General features: G+C 36.3%; 1 protein-coding gene across 15 annotated transcripts in view; it reads right to left on the bottom strand.

The window, feature by feature from the left end:
• Positions 1 to 12242, bottom strand: part of LOC107817468 (carotenoid 9,10(9',10')-cleavage dioxygenase 1-like) — a 29462-nt gene that overhangs the window by 9625 nt on the left and 7595 nt on the right. For 2 of the 15 annotated variants that reach the window (XM_075237646.1, XM_075237652.1), the window contains exon 1: positions 1300 to 1737. The exons of 9 other annotated variants lie outside the window; for them this stretch is intronic. In XM_075237646.1, coding sequence (XP_075093747.1) covers positions 1300 to 1533 — 234 coding nt within the window. In that variant the 5' untranslated portion in view covers positions 1534 to 1737. Of the gene's footprint in view, positions 1 to 1299; positions 1738 to 12242 lie in introns of those variants that run through there. 4 more of the 15 variants (XM_016643300.2, XM_075237649.1, XM_075237648.1 and 1 more) reach the window with 4 other exon arrangements.

A 12242-nucleotide genomic window follows, 5' to 3' on the forward strand; every position in this document is an offset into this window, starting at 1 on the left:
ATTGATTTTCAGCTTTTTGTTTTTCAGTTTTTACAAAAATATTTTTCAGTTTTTTCTAAGGCAGTTTTTTTGTAATTTTTTTCAGTTTTTACAAAAAAAAAATAATATTTTTCGTGTATGAGTAATGAGTCTTTTTAATTAATTAAGTGATATTTAGAATTGACCAACAGGACGATGACACGTGTCCCTCCGTCTAAATGAGGGGTATGAACAAAAGTATGACTGCAAAGGTATAGATAACCCAATAATATAACGAGGTATATTCTTAGACCATTTTCGAAAGCAGAGAGGTATATTTGGCCCTTTGCCGTTTTAAGAATCTTAAATTTCCATTACAGTCGGATGCCACTTAAATCTTCACTAACAACATAGTCACATATTATAGAATATTGTTCCACGATTTCACTAGCTAAAAGTGTTAAGTAATCACCTCCTAGAAAGATGGAACTCTAAATTAAAGCAGTTCCCTCTTTATCATAAACTTCACGACAACAAATTTTTATAATCTCTTCCTTCCAATTTTTGAAGGGAAGCCTCGGAGCAACGGTCAAGTACCTATAAGTCACGGGTTTGAGCTGTGGAATCAGCCATTGATCCTTGCATCAGAATAAGCTACTTACATCACACATCTTGGGATACGTCCATTCTCCGACCCTTTGTGAATGCGGGAATACTTTGTACACCGGGCTGCCCTTTACTTCCTTCCAATTTTTGGATTTTCTATATTTACCTATTTTCTATGAGCAGCTCACAGTTACAACTACTAATAACTTTTATTAGGAATTTATCATTTTGAAATCCCTCAACAAGACCATTGATCTTTCCCTGCCATCTATTGTTTTATGAATAAATTTTCATTAGTTCAATAAGATAAGCATTTCAGCTACTTTGTTTCACAGTTCCCGTTGTCACAGATACCCGATCAAATAAATTACAGTAGTAATTTCAAACTATTTAGTATTTACTAGTCCTAATTTATACGGCACACTTTTCTTTTTAGTCTGTATCAGAAAGAATGTCACATTTTTATATTTAGAAATAATTTAATTTCTATGTTACTCTCAATGAGATGATTTAAATAGTCACACAAATGTATATAGCCTATTTTAGACCACAAACTTTCTTAAATTTTATGCCCAATCAAACAGAATTTTTCTGACTTTAAACTGCATACGTAACAATTTTATACCAGATTTAATTCCGAAAATTGCTTAAAGTAGTTTGCAAAGTACGTAACAGTGTAACTAAACAGAAGGAGGTGGAATATGGAAAAGTGTCTCGTGGAATAAGTGAACTGACCGGAAGATGGCCTTTAACAGGGAGGTTCTTAAAAGGAGGAGTTTCATCATCAGTGGGTGCATAATTTCCTTGAAGAAAGGGAAGTGGCTTACTGGAGTCGTGCATCAGCTTCGCCATCACCCGTTCTAACAAATCTATGGCTTTAGCAGTTAGTCCATTTTGGGGCTTTGGGTCAACCACCACTACTCCTCCCTCTATTCTCGTCACTCCATTAATCTCTTCTTTCCTCCCCATTTTACCTCTGTCTCTCTCTTACACTGAAATCTCTGTGCTTATTGATATATGCGTAATTGCATGCTATGCGTCTCTTAGTATTAAATAATTCATCTACTATTTTGATGAATATACATATTTGCGTTTGGTCTTGATACCGTTAAGCTGGTGGAGATGCTGCTGCCACGTGTCGCTAATTTCTTCGAATTTGCGAGGCAGAGCTTCGCTGGAGTAACTGTCAATTTGTCACCCTTATTTCCAGCTCTTCTTTTCTATTTTTTCGTTTCCTAAGATAACATTTTTTTTTTTTTGGCAAGAGGGAACCCGCAGTCGTTATAACCTGTGCCTTTCGGGTGAGTACTTTGTACGCACCGGGTAAATCTCTCATGTGTAATAGCTTGCAAATCACACAGAATATAAATCGCACTAGACAAACCCTGTGCGACAAGCTCAACAAAAAAAGTATTGAAGGTAATTCGATTATAGGTCATCCATCCATATGAATGATACCACCCTCAAAACCAACTATGAAACCCGAGGGTTCCTAAGATAACATTTGTAAAATGGTTTTGGGGATAAAAACAAAAAGAGGGAACATTTCCTTTAATTTTGGAATTCAGGTGCGTTTTCAGAGGGAGAAAAAAGAAATTTCCAGAAAGTATTTTAATTTTGGAGATTATTTTTAAATCTCATGAGTGAGCGTGACTGCCCATTGGATAAAAAAATATGTGACATATGGTAAAAATTGGATATTTATATGTCGTTCTTTTTCCTCTTGGCATGGAAAATACTTTTCGGCAAAAAAAAATGATTCATCATGAAAAATCTTTTTAGAAAAGTATTTTGTGCCATAATAAACACACTTCATAAATGTTTTTCTTACTTTATGTCAACAACAATAAAGCCAGTATATTTTTACGGGTGAAATTTTTTTCTTACTTTATTTATCTCAAATGGAACGTCCCGTCAAATTTTATATATCCATGACTAATAGCCTGTTTGGCAAAGCTGGAGAAATAAGCTTATTTGGAAAAGTATTTTTTTCAAAAGTATTTTTGAAAAAAGTACTTTTGGAGAGAAGCAGTTTGTGTTTGGCTAATCACTCTGAAAAGTACTTTTGAGCAATAATTTGTGTTTGGCCAAGCTTTTCAGAAAGTGCTTTTAAGTATCAAATTACGAATAAGGACATGAATAGATTTACTTAATAGTTAATATTATAAATAAATAAATAATCTTAAAAATTTGTTATTACAGGCAATAATTAAATCTTTTTATTTTATTTAAGTAAAATATGAAAATAAAATTTAAAAGTACTTAATTCTTTTAATATAAGTTAAATATATTAAAAATTATTCAACAAATATAAAAGCATTCACCCCTAAAGTCACTATACATTAGAAAGTTATTCTAAAAATAATAAAAAATATTTATACATTAATATCCTAAGTATTAGGTTTAACGGTTATTTTGGTATATACTATATTTTGTTAAGGGTATTTTTGGTAAGAAGAAAGTCAAAACTGGGTCTGCTTCTGCTTTTGGGAAGAAGCTACTTTTTTTTTGCTTCTCAGAAACTGCTTTTGCTTCTTCCCGAAAGTATTTTTTTCCCCAAAAAATTTTGGCCAAATACTTTAAGTTAGGAAAAAAAATATTTTTGAGGAAAAAAAAATACTTTTAACCTTTTGAGATGGTTGGCCAAACATGCTATAAATCATGCTTTATATATGTTGTGTTTTATATATCAAGGATTTTGTTAAATAGAGTACAAAAATAAGCAGTACTATTTTCAAAGGTCAAGGATTATTTGCTGCCACATACTCGTTTTCGTGACCTATCTGTTTTGCTTAGATATAGGTAAAAGTTTTTAAGAAAAATGACATAAACTTGTCATAATTAATCTGGGCCGTAAACCAGATGCAATGTCCACATTTATAAAGAAGAAAGAACAAGACTACGAAGTAATGCCTGCTCGTCTTCTTGACTTTTCATAGCTTTCTGGTGGTTTCATTTTCACCTTTTTGGACAATGTAAAAGAAAAAGGCTTTTGTGGAGCTTTCCTCTTCCATTTAACTATCTAACTTATTTTCGTAAAATCATAAGTACAAGAAGAAAAAGTCACTTGATTGAAAAGGAAAGAGGTCGGCCAGTCTTGTAGACTGATTGGCCAAAGTTTTTTTGGTCAAAATTATTTTTTTCCACAAAGTTAAGATGTTTGGTGAAACTTTTAAAAGAAAAAACGTACTTTTGAATAGAGGCGGAAGCAGTTTTTGAGAAGTAGAAAAAATTAGCTCTTTTCAAAAGTATTTTTGAGAAAAATACACTTACAAATATTTTTTAAAAATTTGGTCAAATTCTAATTACTGCTAAAAAGTACTTTTTATAAATTAATTACTCAAACACAAATTGCTTCTCACTAGAAGTATTTTTTAAAATCACTTTGAGAAAATTACTTTTTAAAATAAATTAATCTTAGAAATTTGGCCAAACATGCTATTGGTCTGTTACCATAAAAATAATATAGTGCTCAATTCAGACCTCATTTGCTTTTTTTAAGATTAAGACGTGTGAATCTGAATACATATTTGAATATCAAGATTTAGACCTCATGTGTATATATTAAAATTAAGATATCTGAATTTGAATATACATTTGAATATTAAGATATTTTTTAAGATCTGAATATTAAATGATTAACACTGTTTATTTTTTAAACATCTGAATATATAGAATTTATCTTTATTTAAAAATTAATAAACTTAAATTCAAATAAAATACTAATTTATCCAATATTCTGAGTAGTAACTACTGGTGATTGGTAGCGATAACGATTATGGTTTAGGATGGTGGTGGTAGGTGGTGATAGTTAATAATGGTGGGTGGTGGTGGTGTTGGGCGATGATAGTTAATAATGGTGGGTGATGGTGGTGGTAGTTGTGATTGAGAAAAGTGATGGTGGGTGGTAGTAGTTTATAATGGTGGGTGGTAGTAGTTTATAATGGTGGGCGGTACCGGCTATGGTTATTAATGGTGATGGGGTGGTTGGTGGTGGTAGTTGATGTGGGTGAGTGTATGGTTATGGTTGAGGATGTGATGGTAGGCTAGAAACCAGTGTTTTAGTCGTAGTTTGCACTCCAATTACTATATTTTACTTGTGTTCGAGCTTAAATGTTAGTGTATTGCACTTATTATGTGTTTTATGCCTAGCAGGAAGTGATTCCAAGTTAAAAAGATAATCTGGAGCTAAATCGAACAAGTTGGAGCTTTGAAGTATGAGTAAAAGCCCAGGGAATTAAATCGGGATCGCGTTCGGGGGTCGAGGACTAAGTCTGGATGTCAAAAATCGAAGAAGCAATTTCACTCTGTAAAAAATGCACATCCACGCCGCATAGGACGGCACGACAGTGCTTTGTGTTGTTGTCTGTTAGAAACGGCTCTCTAAACTTCCCCACTAGCGCCCCGCATGGGGCGGCGCATGGCACGACGCCCATGTACAAAATTCTCAAAGTATTTTCTGTTTCGGCTTGGAAAGGGTAGTTTCGTCCGGGCCCGTTCCTACATGATATAAATATATCAAAAAGACGTTTTTGAAGGGACTTTTGACCTTGGAAGTTTTGGGAGAGCATTGGAGGCTACAATATACAAGATTTCATCATCTTTTCATCAATTCAATATGGGAGTTTGGATTCTAACGTTAGATTGATGCTTTCTTACTCTTTAATTATATCTGTGATGACTTCCTCCATGATTATTGAGTAGTTTCTCTTACGATTTGACGGATGTAGTATTTTGATAAATATTTGTGGATTTTAACTCTAGTTCTTTGCTTGAATTCGTTTATGGAGCTTTGAATTATTGCAACTGTATTCACCGGTTTATTTAATCGAAGAGAAATATTTTGGTGATTATCTTTGCATTATTTTGTTTGGTTTAACTCATTGATTCTCTTAAATAGTCGAAAGAGCTTGTTGAATTGTTGATTAAATCAAGTTAGAAAAATATTCGAGAGACGTTTTCCTGAAAACTAATCCATTTACGCATGCTTGCATATTTTCACAGTGCTTATATTAGTTCACCTTGAGAGAGGAATATTGACTACACGATTGAACTAATCATTGTGTGAATTCATGATAATCATTAGAACATTAGAAGTGAATTTAAACAGAGTTAGATCCCGATTAGCTATCTTACACCTTTCATGTCGCAACCCTTAATTCTCATATTGTTACAACCCATTAGTTCAACTCTCTTCTCTGTGATTAGGTCTAATTATTAGTAATCTTAATTTAGTAGTTAATTGTAGTAGTAATCACTCGAAATTAAGTGTTGATCATCATGAATTGAAAATAAGCCGGAAATTGCTTGAACATTATTTTAATTTAATCCATGTGGAGGCGATAATTAAACTATACGATATTTGGCTAGCGAGCATCAATTTCGCATTGTGTTTTGCGCTCGTCAAATTTTGGCATCGTTGCCGGGGATTGGCAATTAATAGTGTTCAAAATAGTTTTTGGTGCTAATTCAGGAAATTATTTTATTTTATTCTTCACAGTTGTTCTTTTCTGTATGCAGGCAAAAGGTTAACTCTTCTGGTGTATGACTCGATCTTTATCAAAAGAATTGATTTCATACAATCCAGAGGTGAAAAAGTGTCTGCGACAGTTGAGGAAAGATAAAGTATTCACCAGAAAAATCTTGGGTCAACCTTCAACCCAAGAACACATGGCTAAGAATGGTGATGATGGAGTAGATTTAGTTGCAATAGAGGCAGCACAACAAGAAGTTGCACGAATAGCAGCTGAGGTAGCCCATAGAGTTGCTAATGAGACTATCGAAGATGGTGGGGTTTGAAGATTCAATATAAACCGACCTTTGGTTGAAGACCAGTTTGAAAATATGGTATCCAGGCCTGGTAGAGCATTGGGTGATTATGTCATACCAATCTACAATCAGGGGATGTCCAGTGTCATACCTCCACCCGTAGCAGCGAATAATTTTGAGTTGAAGCAAGGCTTGCTTCAAACCATCTAAAACAAATGTATCTTCAGAGGAAAGGTGAATGAAGATCCTAACACTCACTTGATGGACTTGGAAGAAATCATGAACATATTCCAGTACAATGGATCAAAAAATGCGGTCTACTTAAGGGCATTCTCTTTTTCACTGAAGGATGATGCAAATCACTGGCTTCGTAGCTTACCAACTAGGTCGATCAGGACATAGGAAGATATGACTAAACAATTCCTTGACAAATACTTCTCAACTGCAAAAACAGTAAAATTCAGAAGGGAAATTCACAACTTCTGCTAGAAGGACACTGAAACGAATTTTGAGGCTTGGGAAAGATTCAAGAAGATAGCGAGAAAGTGTCAGCATAATGGGATTGAATTGTGGATGCATCTCCAGGACTTTTGGGATGGACTGACACCTTCCTCACGATGAACTCTGAGTATTGCAGTTGGAGGTCCTTTAATTAAGAAGACTGTTGAGGAGATTGTTGCAATTCTTGACGAGCTCTCTGAAGATGCTAACCAATGGCCTGCTGAGAGTAATGACAGAAGAAAATTTGTTGGGGTTCACCAGGTAGACTCTAACACATCAATGCAAGCCCAACTAGACACCCTGGGCAAGGAGATAAGAAAGCTAACATTGACCAAGCTACAGAGTAAGACGCAAGCAGCATGTGACTTTTATGGAATGGGACACCCTACACATGAGTGCCAAGCTTCAGCTGAAGTAGTAAATGTTGTGGAGAGCTTTGACAGAGGCAACTACCAAAGTGGTAACAATTTTAACTCTATGGAGCAGAGGCACACATGTTTCTCTTGGAGTTCACCAGGTGGTAGTGCAAACACATGGCAGTAAATAACTCCAGATCCCAGGGACATGGAGCTCCAGATTTTCAAAACCAGCAGAGGCAGCAATATCATCCTCCCTAGTCTAATCAGTCTAGCATTGAAGATCTGATGAAGGCCTTCACTATTAAGACAGATGAGAGGCTTGAAACCCATGGCGCAGCTATAAAAGAATAAGGGCATAGGCATTCAAAGCTTGGAAAGACAAGTGAGGAAACTAGCTGAACTATTGTCTGAGAGGGTTCCAGGAACTCTCTTTGCTGATACTGAAAGAAATCCAAAAGAGACAATAAATGCAGTGTCTTTGAGGAGTGTGCACGTATTGGAGGATCCCAGGGCAAAACAAAAGGATGAGTTGATTGAAAGACAGGTGGAGATTGTGGTGGAGCAGAAAAATGACAACATTCATGAAGGTGCAGGGATGGTAGATGATGGTCCGAAGAAGAAGGGGAAGACTAGAGCTTAGAAGAAGAAGAAAGATGAGAATGCAAAAAATGAGGAGACTGAAGTAAGTAAATATATGCCTACTCTACCTTTCCCGCATAAGCAGAGAAGAGAGAAGCTGGACAAACAATTCGGGTTGCTTTCTAGAAGTGCTCAAGCAGGTTCATGTGAATCATTCACAGAGATGCTTTCATAGATGCCAGCTTATGCTAAATTTTTTAAGTTGATATTGTCCAAAAAGCGGAAAGTGGAAGAGACATCGGTTGTCAAGCTCACAGAGCATTTTGGTGCCATTCTGCAAAACAAGCTCCCTCCAAAGTGTGGAGATCCAGGGAGTTTTACTATACCTTGCTCTTTAGGAAGTACTAAGTTTGAAAAATCTTTGTGTGATTCAGGTGCTTCTATTAATGTTATGTCTTTGTTTATTTTCAGAAAAGTAGAGGGAGAAATTGGAGAAATCAGGTCGATACCTGTGTCCTTGCAGCTGGCGGTTCAGACCACAATCATACCTGAAGGAATAGTAGAAGATGTGCTAGTTCGGGTGGACAAATTTGTGTTCCATGTGGACTTCATTGTGGTGAACATGGAGGAGAATAGGGAGGTCCCTCTGATTTTAGGAAGACCCTTCTTAGCTACTGGCAGAGCAATTTTGAACATTCAGGACATGCAGCTTATGCTCAGAGTGGGAGAAGAAAGGGTGATCTTCAAGATGGAAGGAGTAAGGGAGGCTCTAAAGGAGTAACTAGGAGTGAGTAAAACGGATAAGTGTGGGGTATACCCAAAGAAGGCAGAAAAAAAGCTCTCAGCATGGATGTGTGCACTGGGTCGGGCGTGCAAAGGAGATCCCGTCTTCGATTCAGACCCTGACTACATAAATCAGGGGAGTTTTCTTTACCTCTTGCTTTTTATTTGTGTGTCATGGGGACATGCCACCATTCAAAGTGTGGGGTAGGGGATGTAAATATGAATATGTATGTTTGTTTTTGTTTTTTTTAATTGGAAAAAAAAATTATGACTTTTCCCGATGATGGATTTCTTCGACTGCCTTATTGAGGGATCAAAGTCGAAGATATATATTTTTTATTTTTCTTAGGTAGTGTAACAATTTCTCCTTGGTTTTGTTTTGTGTCATTGTTCTTTTTCAAGGGTTTTGCTTGAATCAGGTATAGTTAGCCTTTTCTTTTGTTAGGAATGAGGAAGTCTTGTGATGGTGTTAAATGGAGATAACTGCTCTTGACTTTGTTGTGCCTTGAGATTAGCAAGTGCCTTAGTTGTGACACCTAAGCTCAGTTCTTGAGTCATGTATAAGTGTTCTAAATTGTTTGATTTTGACTTTGCTACTCCTTTGACTAGAGAGTCAGGATAGATCTGGTCATAAGTAAGTTATGTGCTATGTGTGTGAGGTTTTTTGTTGATATTTTGTACATGTCAGTTGATGGCTAGAATTTGCCCTGTGTGTTTGCAAAGCGAAATAAAAGTCTCGTTCAGTCTAGGAAATGATATAGGCATTTCTTTGTTGAGCCAGATATATGTCCGTGACCCGCCTAATTATTGTGTATCCTATTTAGCCCCTTTGAGTCTATCATCCTATTTTCTTTGGCAATCACACTACAAGCCTGACCCATTTGTTTGAATTGACTATATGTTTGAACTTTTTACCTCTCTTGAGCACTTGAATTTGCTATAAACTTGTAAAAGCTAAGTTGATGGATGGTCAGGTTTTTGAGTGAAACTATTGGAAAAGGAGAAAGGTGCATTGTTTGAAAAATTGTGAGATCCACTTGTAGGGAATTGAAAGAAAAAAAATGAGTTTGCTTGGAAAAAAAATTAGAACTTTGAAAAGAAAAAAAAATGATTCCTCGCTAGTGGTAGTTCTCGTCTTGTCTGTGCTTAAAAATATTGGGATCTTGATGTTATTATGTGTGAAGGTTGGGATTTGGTTCAACATAAGTGTGGGGTTTAGACCGCTAATATATATATTAAAGTGCTCAGGAAGGTGTAGTCACTATATCCAAATGTATCTTACTCATCCCACAGCCTACATTATAACCAATCAAAGTCCTACTTGATCCTTGACTGAATGAGCTCAATTAGTAGAGTATTACACTACGGACAAGCATATGATGTGTCTTCTGTGGTATATGAATTTTAATTCTGAGAGTGAGTGAATTCTTTCTATCTTAAGTTCCTATGTATTTTGGAATTTTAGTGTGTGTGGAACCACTATCTATCTTTGGTGTGAGGGTACATGATTTGCCAAGAAAAGGTAATGTCTTTAGCCTCTAAGTTATAGTAAGTGAGTAGGTTTTGAAATACGTGGCGTGTGTGAGTCGAGTCTAGAGGCTAGGATGCTATGATATGGTGCTTAGTCTACTTTAAATATTCTTGGCATGATGCATTAGGGAAGTTGTCTGATAAGAATGTCATTTTTATGTGACGTGTAGTTTGATTGCTCGAGGACGAACAATGGTTTAAGTTTGGGTTGTTGATGGTAGACTAGAAACACGTGTTTTAGTCGTAGTTTGCACTTCAATTACTGTATTTTACTTGTGTTTTAGCTTAAATGTCAGTATATTGCACTTATTATGTATTTTATGCCTTGCAGGAAGTGATTCTGAGTTAAAAAGATAATATGGAGCTAAATCGAACAAGTTGGAGCTTTGAAGTCTGAGTAAAAGCCCAAAGGATTAAATCAGGATCGTGTTCGGGCGTCAAGGACCAAGTCTGGATATCAAAAATCGAAGAAGCAATTTTACTGTGTAAAAAATGCACATTTGCACCACATGGGGCGGGGCGGCGGGGCGGGGCAGTGCTTTGTGCTATTTTCTGTCATAAACGGCTCTCTGAACTTCCCCACTAGCGCCACGCATGGGGGTGGCACTCGTGCACAAAATTCTGAGAGTAATTTTTTCTGTTTTGGCTTGAAAAAGGTAGTTTTGTCCGAGCCCGTTCCTACATGGTATAAATTAGGGGTGTTTATCAGGTGGATCGGGCGGATAATTACGCTTAGCGGTTCGGCTTATCGATTATCGGATTATAAATGTACTAATCCGCTAGCCATCCAATAAGACAACGGGTGGATTGGTATCAGATTGACAATTATCGGACAGTTATCGGGCTGTTTATCGGCTAAACCAAATAGAAAATTTTTGAACAATCAATACCAAACGCCAAATTCATAGTTCAAACAATCTTTGTTAGTTGTAGTAGCTTTTCCTGATTAGAAGCCAAAGACGACTGCCAATACCATTAGCTACGGACATACGACAGTTCTATTGAGAATTAGAAAGGATTTAGCCATTTAGGTTTTAATAGTACTTTATATACATTGGGGTAAAAGTATAAATATAAAAATTCTTAACGGGTTAACGGTTTATCCGATAAGAAAATTGAGTAATCCGTCCCCAAACTGTTTAAGTCATAAATCATAAAATCTCAATCTGTTCACCATGCATTACCCCGATAATATGTTACCAATAAGCCAATAAGCCTTCGGTTCGGTTCAATAACGGTTTTGGTTCGATTTGGAACAACCCTAGTATATGTGATGACCCAAAATATTATCTTTAAATTTAATAAGTTATTCTGTGTTCTAAGACCTCGAAAAGCACTATTTATCATTCCTCGACTTGCGTGCACAGTCCGTAAAATTTTCCTGAAGATTTTTATGTGAAAAATGGGTTAAAATATGAAATAGAGCTTTAAAACTCAACTGAGTTGACTTTGGTCAATATTTTGAACAAACGGATTCGGATCAGTATTTTGACAATTTTGGTAGGTCTGTACCGTGATTTGGGACTTGGGCGTATGCCCGGAATCGAATTCTGAGGTCCTTAGCCCGAGATATGGAATTTTGATGAAAAATTAAAAGTATGAAAGCTTAATAATTTTTAAGATGTTACTGATGTTGGATTTATTGACACCGGATCTGTATTTTGGTTTTCGGAGCCCGATATAGGTCCACTATAATATTTATGAATTGTCTGCCAAATTTGGAGAGACACGGAGTTGATTTGACGTGATTCGGACGTCCGGTTGTGAAAGTATAAGTTTTAAAGTTTTTTTGAAAATTTCATTCGATTTGGGGTTCAATTCGTAGTCCTAGGTGTTATTTTAGCGATTTGATCACGCGAGCAAGTTCGTATGAAGTTTTAGGACTTGTATGCATGTTTGGTTTGGAACCCCTAGGGCTCGGGTGAGTTTCGGATAGGCTACGGGATGATTTTGAACTTAGAAAATCTGGTTTTTAGCTTCTGATGTCACCTGGTGCATTATGCTTCGCGATCGCGAAGCCATTCCTGTGATCGTGAAGAGGAAATTGTAAGCCGTGAGTTTTACCCTTTGCGTTCGCAAAGATAGGCACGCGATCGCAGAAGGTAAACTCCTAGTACACTGCGAACGCGAGGGATAATGCCCAAGCAATAATTATGG

This window comes from Nicotiana tabacum, chromosome 19 (assembly GCF_000715075.1).
Source record: "Nicotiana tabacum cultivar K326 chromosome 19, ASM71507v2, whole genome shotgun sequence".
Taxonomy (NCBI): domain Eukaryota; kingdom Viridiplantae; phylum Streptophyta; class Magnoliopsida; order Solanales; family Solanaceae; genus Nicotiana; species Nicotiana tabacum.